Source organism: Grampus griseus, assembly GCF_964374135.1.
Source record: "Grampus griseus genome assembly, chromosome: 3".
Classification (NCBI taxonomy): domain Eukaryota; kingdom Metazoa; phylum Chordata; class Mammalia; order Artiodactyla; family Delphinidae; genus Grampus; species Grampus griseus.
In genome coordinates, this window is record NC_139019.1 from 153,046,699 (window position 1) to 153,060,731 (window position 14,033).

Below are 14,033 nucleotides of genomic sequence, written 5' to 3' on the forward strand. Positions count from 1 at the left end.
GTGTGTGTGTAGGAAGAAACATTCGCTCTCTTAGACCTTGCTTCTTTCTGTGGTTCGGTTTCTATAGAGACACTTCCTGTGGAAGAGAAAAGAGGTAGTGAGCTGGTGTTTCAGGATGTGAGGGCCCGCAGGAGCGGAGCTGGGCTCTCTCTCTGCTACCTGCCCTTCGCCGTGCAGGCTCTGGCCAGAGCTGCCTACAGTCCCCATGGTGGGCGCCCCCCGCAGTGGGGACCCGTGAACAGCAGCGGCATGCCAGGGAAGCCCAAGCACCTGGGCGTCCCCAACGGACGCATGGTGAGTGCGGGCTCCAGGCCAGGCCCACAGGGAGGGGGTGGGCACACCCAGGGTGGAGCCCAACAGGCACACCCGGCAGGGCTGGGCTAGAGCCTGCATGCTGCCATCGGGCGGGAGAAGTTGGGGAGAGGCAGCAGCAGGTGGTAGAACCTGGCACCCTCATCCCAGGACCTTCCAGATGGTTCTGATGGGGACCTGGGGCCACTCCAGTGATGAGGCCAGAGGAGAGCAGGCATAGGCTTCTGGCCCAGTCCCCACTGCTCTCTTACCTACTACTTTGGCACCATCTGGGGCTGACTGCATCCTAGGGTAGCAGGGAGTCCCGGCATGCCCTTTGCCCCCTGTATACCCCTACGGGGACCCAAGCCCCCATACCTCACTTAACCTCAGCCCCCTCCCTCACCCAGTGTCCTGATGCCCAAGGTCAGGTAAGGGGCAGCCTTTAATGGGTCACTGACCTCCACCTAGACCTACTCCAGAGGCTTCCTGCCAGAACTAGCCGTCCTTGGGCAGCCTGGGATGGGTCAGCAGGGTCAGGCCCGGTTGGCACAGCTTCTGTCTGTTCTATTCCTGGGCTACTAGGACGGGTGGGGGGAGCTGAGCACTAGGGTGCCCCTGGCTGCTGCTAAATCCTCTCCCTGGCTGCTTGGCATCCAGGTGAGAGCTGCCCTTGAAGAGACCTGCTTCAGCAGATGGAACTGGCTGTGTCGGTCTTCTCTTCTCTCCCTAGGACACCAGGCCACTTGGCAGAGTCCCAGCCCCTCCTAAAAACTCCAGAAAGTCCAGTGTCCTAGTCGCCTACCCAGCCCCAGCCTAGTACTGTGGGACAAAGCCAATGGGTCCAGAGAGACCTGGGTTCTAATCTCAGCTCTGCTGTCCTTTACTAGAGGGTCCTCTCTGACCCTCAGTTTCTTCATCTATAAAAGGAGGAGTTTGAAAGGGATTTCAAAGGCTTGCTGAGACGATTAAGTGGAATAATGAATATGAGCCCCCTGACCCACCATGGGGGTTCCATAAATGTCAGCCCAATGCCCCCCTTCATTCTCAGCCCCTTTTCAAGGATCCCCTGCCTCACCAAGAAGCTGAGCCACTCCCCACCCTTACTCCTCCTCCTAATTCCCAAGACCTGTCTCCATACCTCTTCCTCCAGCATCTCTTTATTGGGCAGGAGAGAGGCAAATCCCTCCAAGCTGGCCATGTCCCCCACCTCACTATCTCTACCATCAAAATGACTTTGGAAGTTCGAGCATCCATGGGCCTCGCACTCCCTGGAGGCATGATGCTTGGCTCACCCCTCCCAAAGCATCCAGGCCAAGGAGGAACACACCCACTCCCACGCCCACCCCAGAGGGCAACTGGGTTGCTGCTTCTGGGCAGTGCCCAGAACTGCAGGGCAGCTGAGGGGGCCCAGAGACAGACCCAGCCTCTGCCCATCCCACATCAACCTATAGCTTCTCTACTCAAGAGTCATTCAGAGCAGGGAAGGCCCCCAAGCTCTACCCCCAGCCCTGCAAGCCCATGGACTTGCTTTTCTCAGCGACGTTCACACACAGGTTTATCTTTGCCCTTTCCGGGCCCATTCTGAACTCTGTGCCACCTCTTGGAATCCCGAGGGTCACAGATTGGCCACTTGCTGGCCATCGGGCAGCCTTCTGAGGCCACACTCAGCTGAGACAGGGAGGGACAGACCAGCATCAGATGTGCATAGATGTAGGCCAGCTGTCAGCCTCCTTCCATGAGTCACCTCCTAAGGGAGGTTCAAAGGAGTACATGACATGCTAAGGGCAGCTGGCAAGAGAGGGACCCGCTTTTGAACCAGGCCAATCTGACTCGACGCCAGGTCTCCTCCACCTCCCAGAACTGCCTGGCTTCGTCCTCCCCCATCTCCTCCTGCCACCAACCCCACCCACCACCACCGTCATTCCCTGCTGAGGCAACTTCATTTGTCAGCCTCGTCTTTCTGCCACTCAGCTTGTCAGGGGGTTGCAATGAAACCTGTCACTTACAGATGGCTCCCAGCCTCCCTCCCAGAGATGCCTTCACAGAGTCCCAACTCCCACTTCATTTGTTCACTCATGCATTCATTCAACAATCCCTCCTTAGGGCCTGCTCAGTGCTGGCCCTGTCCCAGGCATCAAGACCAAGGCCCATCGCCCTAGGCCCTGCCCTCAAACAGCTCCTGGTCTGGCAAGGCACAAAAGGCACGAGCGCAAATACCAGAATAAAATTAAGGTTTGGATAAGAGCAGTAAGTCAGGAATAGAGAAAGCTTGAGGAAGACCGGGAGGGAGAACAAACTTCTCCACTCACTTCATGCATTGTTGGTGTGGAAGATGTCCTGAAAGGATGTGCCAGCTGGAGGAGGGAACAGCATGGGGAAAGGCCTACACGCAGGGAAACATGATGTGTGTACAGGGACAAGGCCCAAGGGCTGGCGAGCCTAAAGCCTGGAGAGGAGCAGTTATTGCATCCTGTCACTCTCAGGGTGCCCAGTTAGTCTCCCTGCACAGGAAGACCTGGAAAGCAGAGCCCACTGTACCTTGGCCTACATTCCTGGAGTCTAGCTCAGGGCCATAGGCCAGCTCCACAAAGCTGACTCAGGCTGAAGAGCCAGGCAGCCAGGGTTCTCAGTGGGTCTACCCAGAGAGGATCTCTGGGCCTCAGTCACCCCAAGCCAGGATGAAATAAGATGATGATATAGAGGGCCAAGCCCAGAAGACGCTCAGTAAATCAGCCCTCCCTTTGAAGTCACCCCTCCAGGGGGCAGAATTCATCCAGGAGCCCCTGAGCCCTTTACCCCAATCGACCTTGCCCATCTATGCCACAAGGGCTGAGGCCCTGGGGCTCCCAGGTCCCCGGTACGTCTGCTGTTCACCCAGGAAGGCAGCTCAGTGGAGGGGAGACCTTAGGTTTCCAGAGTCAGGCACACTTTGGCCCTAATTTCAGCTCAGGCACTTCCCAGCTGTGTGATTTCTTTGGGCCAAGGTTTCCATATCTGTAAAATGGGCGTAATAATACCTGCCACATAGGATAAGGATGTGAGGTTGGATGTGTGACATGGATGTGTGCCGTCCATGTTCTCTCTCTGTCGGAGAGCTCAGGAAATGTCGGGTCACCCTCATCTTTGTATTCTCAGATACCAGTGGCTCCCCCAGGGCCCATTTCCAAGGAAAAATGTTTGGCAAACTGAGTCCAGACCATGGGTTGGGGTTGCCACTTGGCCACCACACCCTTCCTCCTCCTTTCTTCCCCTTTTCTCCCATTCACTCACCACTTCTCCTCAGGCAAGCCAGGGTGGGGCAAGGCCAGCCCTGCTCAGCACAACTTCCCCAGACCCAGGAGCCTGGGCAGATCAGAGCCCCAGGCAGCGGCAGCAGCAGCATGCCACTCTCCCTGCTGCACACCTGCCACATTCACAAATGGGGCCTCGCTGACTCACCCTTCCTGGCAGCTCCAGGAGGTTGGGAATGCTGAGCCCTATGCTACCCAGGGGGAAATTGAGCCCCAGAGAAGGGAAGTTACTTGCCTCAGAATGGTCAATCTGGAATTGGACCCCATCCCCGCTCCCTGCCACTTCTGGATCTCCGTCCTGTCTCAGACCAGGTTATTAATATCTAGAGGGGCCCAGGAAGAACTGCATGGGGCATTCGGAGTCAAAGCATCCCTGGCAAAGGGGGTGCCAGCGCCTCCTGTGAGGGCAGGGGAGGGCAACTTGGGCCCTTGTGGCTGCTTGGGAGCACCTGGGCAAAGAGGGTGCTCTTTGAGGAGGGAGTTCAGGCTGATTCTCTCCTACGGTATAGGCCTGCCCTCCAGGAGCTACAGGCTGGTAGGGGAGAGGCCTACAAATAGGTGGGCAGCAGTGTGGTGGGCAGGGGGATTCGGGGCAACTGGAGTTTAGGGAAGACTGATGTCAACAGGCAGAGACTGGAGAGCTGTAAGGTGGGGGAAGCAGGAGCAGATACCAGGCAGAGGAAATAGTAAAGCAGGAAGCAGGAGTGTGAAGGGGTGTGGGGAAAATAGAAGTTTGATGAAGTGTAGGGTGGAGGTGAGGGGGAGGGCAATGGGGGAGGCTGAAGGGGTTTATTAGTCAGGCTCAGGCAGAGCTTCAGCGGTAACCCAGCAACTGCTCTGCCTCCCAGAGTGAGGAGTGGGGCCGGAAGAGGGCCTGGGAGCCAGCCCCACATAAAGACACAATCCATTCAACAGGATGTAAAGAACAAAACGAAATAGGAGTGAAGCCAAGCCCAGAGCCCTCTGCCTTCCCTGGGGTCCTGGGCTGCCCAAGAGCATCCCGTGCCCCACCCCCTGACACACGAAAAGTGCCGTGGAGAGCCCTGAGCAAGGGAGAAGCTGAGTCCTGGGTTGGAGGGTGGGCCAGCGAGAGGCCCGGTGTGTGCTGGGTGCGGGGAAGAGGGAGGGCCAGGTGGCCACCGCAGAGTGGGAGGGGAAAGTCAGGATGGTTCCCGGAGACCTGGACGGAGGGCAGTAACCAAGGCTGGGAACAGCCACAGAGCAGCCTGGGGAGGAAGAACGTGGGACAGGCAGGTGCAGGCATGAGGGCAGCGGCCAGGAAAGGGAAAGAACAGCTGGAAGGGACCTTGGGCTTCAACTTGTCCCCTTCACACACCCCAGGAGTTGAGACTTTGTCCTGCAGCCCCGGGAGAGAATTCCTATGAAGCTGTGAGATGGGCAAGTGCAAAGGCAGGAAGGCGAAGGCTGGGGCAGCCAGGGGAGGACGTGCAGGGTAGTTCCACGTCCAGCCTCCCTCTGCACAAGCTTTCCCTCCTCCTCCATAATGTCTTAGCCCTGTGCTCCAGCTTGGAGGCAGGCTCAGGGAGGGGCCCAAGGTTATAAAACTAGAAAAGGACAGGGCTAGGATTTGAATCCGTGTCTGACAGACCCGATCCCTGTGTTCTTCCCTCTACCACAGGGCTTGGCAAAATTGAACGCTGAAGCAGGGCCAGACACCAATACTAATGCGACAACAATAATAGTAATGTTCCTTAAATATTTACCACATGCCAGACAGTGTTATGAGTTCTCTTTCTATGTATATTTAACTTATTTAATCACAGCAAGCCTTTGAAGTCCTGACCATTATTTGCCCCATCTGTATAGAGGGAGAAACTAAGGCACAGAGAGGTAAAGTACTCTGCCCAAGGTCACACAGCACAAATGTGAACTCAGGTAGTGTGGGGTCTGCCTCCATAAATAACATAAATGCATCAAACTGGCCCCAGAGACCTCTGAGGAGAGTGTGAAACCCTTCTAGGGAAAGCGATTGCTACTCAGGGCCAGCCAAGGTTGCCATGCTGGGAAGAAGCTCAAGGTAGCTGGGGTTTCATGTAAAACTCCTGACTTTCATATGTGGGAAACCCCTTTAAAGTTTAAAAAAACCAAAAACATTCTGATATTAATAATGTCCTACTTATTTGCAGGCCAGCTCTGGCCCACAGATGTGTGACCCGGGTGCTCCCAGGTTGGGGAACAGAGAGGGAGATTCCAGCTGGGAGGGCAGGGAGAAGCTTCCTGGGGAGGAGATGTTTGCAGACTTGTTTCCAGTAGGGATGGAACGAAGGGACAGGTGGCAGAAGCTCCTGTGACAGGACCTAGTGAAAATGTAGGAGGTGAGAGGGAGGAAGGAACTGGGGATCAGTCAAGCCCTGGTGTTAGGAGCCCAGGTGATGGGAGGAAAACCAGATTCAGGGAAGTTGGTTCCGTGCCCTGCTTTGGTGGTGGCAGACGTGGTTTCCAATTGGGACTGGCTGAGTTGGAAGGGCTTGTGGGGCATTTGGGTGGAGATGTCAGCAGGAAGTTGGCTATGTGTGTTTGAAGCTGGGGAGATGTGGGAGGGAGAAAGGGCCCAGAACAGAGTCAGAGAGGGGTAGAGACCACCTTGTGTGTATGAGGAAGCTGGAGGATTTGCTAGGAAGGTAGGAAGACCGAGGGAAACCACTGCAAGAGTCATTTTGAAAGGAGGGTTTTTCTGTTTCACTAATGGTTGGGATTCCCAGAGAAGCCAGAGTTGTGCATGTGGGGGAAGGGGGGATGCGCAGAGGAAGGGATTGGCCTCTACAGCTACTCACAGGGTAGTCCATAACCAGCAGCATCAGTGCTTGGAATCTTGTCAGAAACAGAGAGTCTTAGGCTCTCCTGAAACTGAATCTCTGGAGGTTCCCCCCCGCCATCATTCTAATGCACACTAAAGTTTGAGAACCACTGCTCTCTACTATAAAATAGCATCCTATGCCCTGCCCATGGTGGGGTGTTTCCAAGAGGAGGCAGTTGCAATAAGGAGATCATCAGTTACAGAGACACCTCTCCTTCCTCAAAGACAACAGCAAACATTGCTATAACACCTGCCACATGCTGGCCACTATTCTAGACGCTGGAAATATATTAAACTGATTTGATCCTCACAGCAGGCCCAGGAAGTAAGTTAACTATTATTATCATCATCCCTCACTTACAGATGGAGACAAACAAGTTACTTGCCCAAAGTCATACAACTAGTTAGTGGCAGAGACAAGATTAAAAGTTTGTGTTCCTACCCACCATGCTCTACACCCAGGCTCACCCAGTGGGTGCTGGGGGTCAACAGGGGTGACTGGGATGTACCTGGTATAAGTCCCAGTGCACACAGTGGTTGGCACATGATGGAAGGGGAGCCAGGGGCAGCCTGAGCAAAACCCTGAGCAAGCAGTGACCTGGCTGAGAATGCCCAGTGTGGCCCTGCAGGCAGAGAACACAGCTCCAGTCCTGGGGGCTGGGCCTAGAACTATCCCTTGAGAATCCACCCTGGGCTCTACTCTGACTTTCTACCTCGGGTTTCTTGTAGGTTGTGGCTGTCTCAGATGGAGGTAAGTGACAGAGTATGTGGAGGAAGCCTGGCTGGGGTGGGGGTGGGGGCTGAGGGGGGTGTATGTGGAAACAGCGTGGGGATACCCCTGCCATTTGCTGTCTTTCCAGGAAAAGTACCTGAGATGGGATTGGGCCAGGGGCTGGGGAAGGCTGCAAGGCTCAGCTGCACTTGTCCATCCCCCTGCAGAGCTGAGCAGCACGGCGGGGCCCCAGGGCCAGGGAGAGGGCCGAGGCAGCTCCCTCAGCATCCACAGCCTTCCCAGTGGCCCCAGCAGCCCCTTCCCCACCGAGGAGCAGCCTGTGGCCAGCTGGGGCCTGTCCTTCGAGCGGCTGCTGCAGGACCCGCTGGGCCTGGCTTACTTCACTGTAAGCCCTGGGGTGGGATAGGGAGGGCAGATGGCAGTGGCCACCATGGGGGGAAGGGTGGGGGGCATGGGAGAGGGCATGGATGGAGTTTCAGGCTGGCCAGAGTGGGACTCCTCTGTCAGCTGCCTCATCTGGCCTTTCTTTGGCACTCTCTTACTCTTCTCCCAGCTGGGATGTTTCCTTCTCTCTGCCTCTTATTTTCTCTCTGTGCCTCCAGATCTCATCCCATCTGTCTGTCTGACCCTATCTGTCTGGCTTGGCCTCTTGGCCCTCTCTCTATACCAATCTCTTGGACCACATCCCCTGACTGGGTCTCTGTGTCTCGCCTCTGTGTCTGTGCCCCCTTCTCCCCACCCCCAGGAGTTCCTGAAGAAGGAGTTCAGTGCTGAGAACGTGACATTCTGGAAGGCCTGCGAGCGCTTCCAGCAGATCCCCGCCAGCGACACCCAGCAGGTGGGGAGAAGGGGGAACTGAGGTGGCGAGATGAGACCAGGGCCTGAGCCATGCCCCTGACCTTCTCCTGTCCGTCCTGCCCCAGTTAGCTCAGGAGGCCCGGAACATCTACCAGGAGTTTCTGTCCAGCCAGGCACTGAGCCCTGTGAACATCGACAGGCAGGCCTGGCTCAGCGAGGAGGTGCTGGCAGAGCCCCGACCAGACATGTTCCGGGCACAGCAGCTTCAGGTGAGCGGTCCCGGAGGCGCGGCCTGAGATAAGGGGCAGCGCCTTGGAAGGGAGCTCGGTGGAGCAGAGGCAGGGCCAGATCCAGCGGCGGACCTTGAGCGGCAGAGATGGTGGGGATGGGGTGGGGAAGAGTGCAAATCTGGATGCTGGGACCCAGCTAAACGTTGGGCAGGGCGCGGGTCAGAGGTAAGACTAGAGGAGACAGTGAAGGAGGGACTAGGGGCGGGACCTGGAGCAAGGAAGGGCTAGGGGCTCGCTCCCTAGGTTGCGGACGCCGCCAAGCCCCAGGGCCGGGTCTGGGACTCTGGCGGCTCGCAGAGCGCCCACTCCAGCTCACCGCCCCGGCGCCGGTTCCGCAGATCTTCAACTTGATGAAGTTTGACAGCTATGCACGCTTCGTCAAATCCCCGCTGTACCGCGAGTGCCTCCTTGCGGAGGCCGAGGGTCGCCCCCTGCGGGAACCTGGCTCTTCGCGCCTTGGCAGCCCTGACGCCACGAGAAAGGTGCGGACGACGGCCTGTGGGGGCAGGCGACCGGGTGCAGATCTGCGAGGGTGTGCCCACGGTCTGCCTGCGGGTGGGGCCCGGCCCAGTGCCAGTGGCTTCCTTGTATCTTGCAGAAGCCGAAGCTGAAGCCCGGAAAGTCGCTGCCGCTGGGCGTGGAGGAGTTGGGGCAGCTGCCTCCTGCTGAGGGCCCTGGGGGCCGCCCACTCCGCTCGTCCTTCCGCAGAGGTGAGGGCAGGAGCGGGCCGCAGAGATGAGCGGGGTCGGGAGTCTGGGCAAGCCTGGAGAACACCCCCTTCCTCCTACTGGTCCCGCAGTCTCTAAGACTGTGAAAATCGAAATGCAGGTCCGTGTGCCCCCCATGTTCCCCTGGTGGTTCGGTTCCCACGCTAGACCCCAGAAGTTTGGGAAGCCCCCCTCAGCAGCGAAGCTTCCAGGAACCCAAACCACGTTAGACCCCTGTAAAGGGCTCCAACAGGGTCCGCCTGGCTGGGGAGAGGCCCCGGCAGAGGGGTTGGGGGAGGGGCTGTCCTGCTCATTCTCCCTCTCCCCTAGAACTAGGGGGCGGCGCGTCAAACTCAGCCTTGCGCCGAGAGTCCCAGGGGTCCCTCAACTCCTCTGCCAGTCTGGACCTCGGCTTTCTTGCCTTTGTCAGCAGCAAATCTGAGGTGAGCCCACTGCTGGGGGAGACGTGGTGTGGGCTCGGGCCACTACTCAGGCCCCTTTGTGTGACCACCCTCATTCCAAGTCACCGGCCCCACTTCATCCTCCACTTGATCCACATGGCCAACCACTCAGCCTCCTCACTTTCTTCCTGTCCTCACCACATTGGGCCCCATGCATGTTATGGGTGCACATCCTCTTCAGCTGATGTGTGTGCACATGTGGGTGCCCAGGTGTGTACAACACGTGTATAGCAGTCAATGGGTGGACCTGTCTCTGGGTGCCCATACGTTTGGGTGAGCATACATGTATTCCTGTAGGAGGATGTATCCTGCCTGCCTACAAGTGTGCCCTTGGGCATGTGTATGCCTGTGTGTGCCCCAGTGAGCTTACGTTGTCTGTGTACCTGTCTTTGTGTCCTTGCGTGTGTACACATCACCTCCCTTGACACCTGCTCTGAATCAGAGCCACCGGAAGAGCCTTGGGAGCTCAGAAGGCGAGAGTGAAAGCCGACCAGGGAAGTATTGCTGCGTGTACCTGCCTGATGGCACAGCCTCCTTGGCCCTAGCCCGACCTGGCCTCACCATCCGTGACATGCTGGAAGGCATCTGTGAGAAACGAGGCCTCTCTCTACCTGACATCAAGGTCTACCTGGTGGGCAATGAGCAGGTGCGAACCTGGCCTGTTCCCCAACTCTAACTCCCTTTCTGATCCTGAACCCACCCCCATTCCTGTCTCTGCTCAGCCATGACTCCAACACCAATTCCACTTCTAATTCCAACCCCATCCCCTATCCCCACCCCCTTCCTAACTCCAGCCCCCTGCCCCATGCCCAACTCCAAATCAACCCAGCACCAACTCCTCACTCAAACTCAGATATCCACTCTCATCCCATGAAAATCCTGTCCCCACCCCATTCCCATCCTGGTTTCTAGCTTCAGCCATCATCCTCACTGTGATAGTCTCTGGGAGGAAGAGTAGGGGAAAACCACTGCTGGAGCTGAGTTTTTCCCTGTCACTCCCAGAGTTCAGACTGCCCATCCCTGAAATGGCCATTTGGGGATCCCTTACTTCCTCTGCCACCAGGGGCACCCAACTGCACCCAACCTATGAAAAACTTTCCTTTAGGTACAAACTAGCATAGCTTTAAAGAGGAGGCTAGGGCAAAATTCACTTAAACTAAACCATCCAATAAGGGGAAATCTAAAGGAAGGATGCTGTATCCCAGGGAGACGCGTCAGGATTTCATTCACCCAGTAACAGTCCTAAGCCCCTGCCAGGTGGGGGCAGAGGGAGCCAGGCTGAGTTCTGTCCTCCAGGTCCAAAGGCTGGAGGTGAGCTAGGCAGGATGTGATCAGGAGGAGGAGTTGAAGTTCCAGAGAGTTTCTGGGTCAAGGAAGGCATTTCTGGTTGGTCCCAGGAGGCTTCATGGGAGAGGTGGCCGTTGATGAGGATGAGGACAAATTTGCCTGGCAGAGCTGTGGGGAGAGGACATTCCAGGCACAGGTGGGAAGAAGTGCAGTACAGGTTCAGGGGCCTGGAGCATGGGAGTATGAGGGCCACAGTAAGAGAAGCTCTGCCCACTTTCTTGGGCCACCCAGGCAGCCTCTGCAGCCCTGATGGGTTTTCATGTCTGCTAAATATAACTTCACCACCCACACTCCACCTGTCCCTGCAGCACAGCACAGGCCTATTGCCTGGAAGAGGCTGCCTCCCAGCCCCGGGCTGGTGCAGGCAGCAGGGCCTCCAGGGGTGGTAATTACTACAGCTACTTTTATGTACCTACTGTGTGCCAGGCACTGTGCCAGATACTTCGCATCCTTCTGGCCTCACAGCTGTCTTGCGGGGAAAAGCCCTTTTTGCAGTGAGGAGACAAGAAGTGTCCTTAGTAGGTGGGAATGGAGAGAAGTGGACAAGTGTAAAAAAAAGGGACAAGGCCTGGGTGGCTGACCAAAGGTAGGTGGTGAGGGAGGAAATGCGTCCAGCTGGTCCAGTTGGTTTTCCCATGCCTGAGGGACAAGGGGCAGCTGTCCAGGAGGCAGATCCTGACCTGGCTCAGGAAGAGGTGGCCCCCATGTTCCAGGACTTAAGCCTACCCCTTAACCAAGCAGCCCCATTACCATTTCGTGCCCACCCCACCTCCATGTTTCTCATAACTCTGTTCCTTTTCCAAGTCTGTCCAGCATTCTTTTTTTTTTTGCGGTACGCGGGCCTCTCACTGGCCTCTCCCGTTACGGAGCACCGGCTCCGGACGCGCAGGCTCAGCGGCCATGGCTCACGGGCCTAGCCACTCTGCGGCATGTGGGATCTTCCCGGGCGAGGGCACGAACCCGTGTCCCCTGCATCGGCAGGCGGACTCTCAACCACTGCGCCACCAGGGAAGCCCCATGTCCAGCGTTCTTGCCACTAGGCTCTGATCCAGCCCGGTCTTGTATTCTGTCGGCATCTCTATGGCTTACCCGACCACCGGCCCTTCCCTCTGGCCCTTAGGGAGCCTCAGTGGAGGCCCTGGGAGGAAGTGATGATTATTCCCTCAGACCCCGGGGATGGGGGACGAGGGAAGGAGAAGGAATTTTGAGACCCTGCCTGGCTCCTGCAGAAGGCCCTGGTCCTGGATCAGGACTGCACCGTGCTGGCGGACCAGGAAGTGCGGCTGGAGAACAGAATCACTTTCGAGTAAGTGTCTGTCGCTCCAGTCTAGGGTCCGGGGGTCCCAGCACTCGTTTGGGTCCCAGTTCTGGCTGCTGTTCTCCCTCCAAGTCCTGCCCCTGGTGCTAACCCCGCCCCTTAGGCTAAGGCCCCACCCCCAAGAGGTCCCACCTCCCCAGTTCAGGCTCCACCCTCTCTCCGGCCGGTCCCAGGTGGGTTGGGGGAGAGGCGCGGCGGGCTCTCCGACCTTCCGCAGCGCCAGGGTCCCGCGCAGGCTCGAGTTGGCGCCGCTGGAGCGCGTGGTGCGGATCTCCGCCAAGCCCACCAAGCGGCTGCAGGAGGCGCTGCAGCCCATCCTGGCGAAGCACGGCCTGAGCCCGCAACAGGTGTCGCTTCGTCGGGTGAGCCGTGTAGCCGAGGGGCAGGGGCGGAGCGGGGCGGACTGCCTGTCCCGCGGGCTGCTGACCTGTCCCCTCAGCCAGGCGAGAAGCAGCCACTAGATCTGAGGAAGCTAGTGAGTTCGGTGGCGGCCGAGAGATTGGTTTTGGACGCTCTCCCAGGTAAGGGACGTTGGCCCAGGGGCTCGTAAGGGACAGCTCTGGCCCAAGAGGAAGGGGGTCCAGGCGAGAGGCAGACAGGAACGGTGGCCCTCTCTGCCACAGGTGTGAAGATCACTGAAGCTGGCGACATATCGCCCTGCCTCAGCCAGGTGAGCGAGGGACTGGGCACCCTCTTTTGCCCGCCAGCCTCCCCTTCCGGTTGTGGCTCTAACCCCACATTCTCACAGGGTGGCCCGCCTACAATCCAGGACAAGGCCGCCCACCTCCCTCCACTGTCCCTGAACTCGCTGGCCCAGGCACCCAGTAGTATCACTGGGAAGCGGCAGACCTGTGACATTGAAGGTATATTGGGGATGATGGTGGCTAGGGACCAGAAGGTTGGGGACCGTTGAGGGTGGATGGCCTTAGAGAGCCTTGAGCTGAGGCAGGGGCCTGTATGTCACTGGGGCTGGAACAGGGTCCACTGGGGTTGAGGGACCAGAAAGGCTGGGACAGGGGGCGGGATGGGGGCATTGGTGCTGGGGTCAGGGAGGCTGTGGCCATAGTAAGGGCAGCAGGACTGTGGTAGGCTAGCATAGGTGGGTCTGCACCCATGGTCCCCTTGACTCTGTGGCCATCCCCAGGCCTGGTGGAGCTGCTGAACCGGGTGCAGAGCAGTGGAGCCCATGACCAGAGGGGCCTTCTGCGCAAAGAGGACCTGGTGCTTCCAGAATTTCTGCAGCTGCCTGCCCAAGGAGCCAACTCCCAGGAAGCCCCACCACAGACTGAATCAGCGGCCCAGCCCAAGGGGAGCCCCTCAGACTCCACTGCGCACTCGGCCCTCTGACAGCTGCCCAACCGTCCAGGCCGGCTGCATGGCACCTGGCGGGCCAAGCATGCCATGGGCCCGCTCTGCATGCCCTGTCTGTGCCATGAGTGTCCCTGGCCCCTTCCTGCCACGGGCAGGCCCGCAGGAAGAGCTGGGAGGGGATGGAGAGGCGAATCAGAGGAGTGACACTCCACAGCTGCCACCACTTGGTCCCTTACAGGCTTGCTCATCCATCCCTTGCTGCCAGGCCACCAGGGGGAAGTGGGCCTAGCCCCCAGTGCAGGTGTGCCCAACACGGAGGGGCGGCGTTGGCAGTGCCAGCCTCCCCACCATGTGCCAGGCCTCAGCAATGAGTAGGAAGAGGGGCCGGCTCTTCCTCGGGGAGCTGGTATGAGTAAGGCCTGGGGGTGCAGGCAGGCAGGCAGCCCCTCCCTCTACCCACAGAGATGCTACTGAACTTTTGGATTTTACAGTTGGCTTGGGGCAGCTGGGTTTGTCCTGGATGTATGATATTGTTATAATAATAATTATTATTCTGCCATAGGGCGTGTTCCTTGTGTGCCAGTCTACCCTGTGTGCCGCCCCCACCCCCAAACTGTGTTGCCTCTGTCACCAGAGTCAACGCCAGGAAGCCCTTGGGGACCTCAG

At 58.0% G+C, this 14,033-nt stretch overlaps 1 protein-coding gene across 2 annotated transcripts; it reads left to right on the forward strand.

Moving 5' to 3' along the window:
* Positions 1-249: 249 nt before the first annotated feature.
* Positions 250-13,825, forward strand: RGS14 (regulator of G protein signaling 14; the record flags this gene model as incomplete). Of its 2 annotated transcripts, none has more annotated exons than XM_082650575.1 (15): positions 250-294; positions 7,132-7,153; positions 7,342-7,520; positions 7,881-7,973; positions 8,059-8,202; positions 8,562-8,705; positions 8,822-8,933; positions 9,261-9,373; positions 9,834-10,037; positions 11,968-12,044; positions 12,292-12,418; positions 12,496-12,577; positions 12,680-12,726; positions 12,805-12,919; positions 13,201-13,825. In XM_082650575.1, the coding sequence occupies 15 exons, from the start codon at positions 250-252 to the stop codon at positions 13,401-13,403; spliced, it is 1,707 nt and encodes a 568-aa protein (XP_082506701.1). In that variant the 3' UTR covers positions 13,404-13,825. The 2 variants fall into 2 exon arrangements, with proteins under 2 accessions (XP_082506701.1, XP_082506702.1); XM_082650576.1 differs by having other exon boundaries at positions 11,971-12,044.
* Positions 13,826-14,033: the final 208 nt, after the last annotated feature.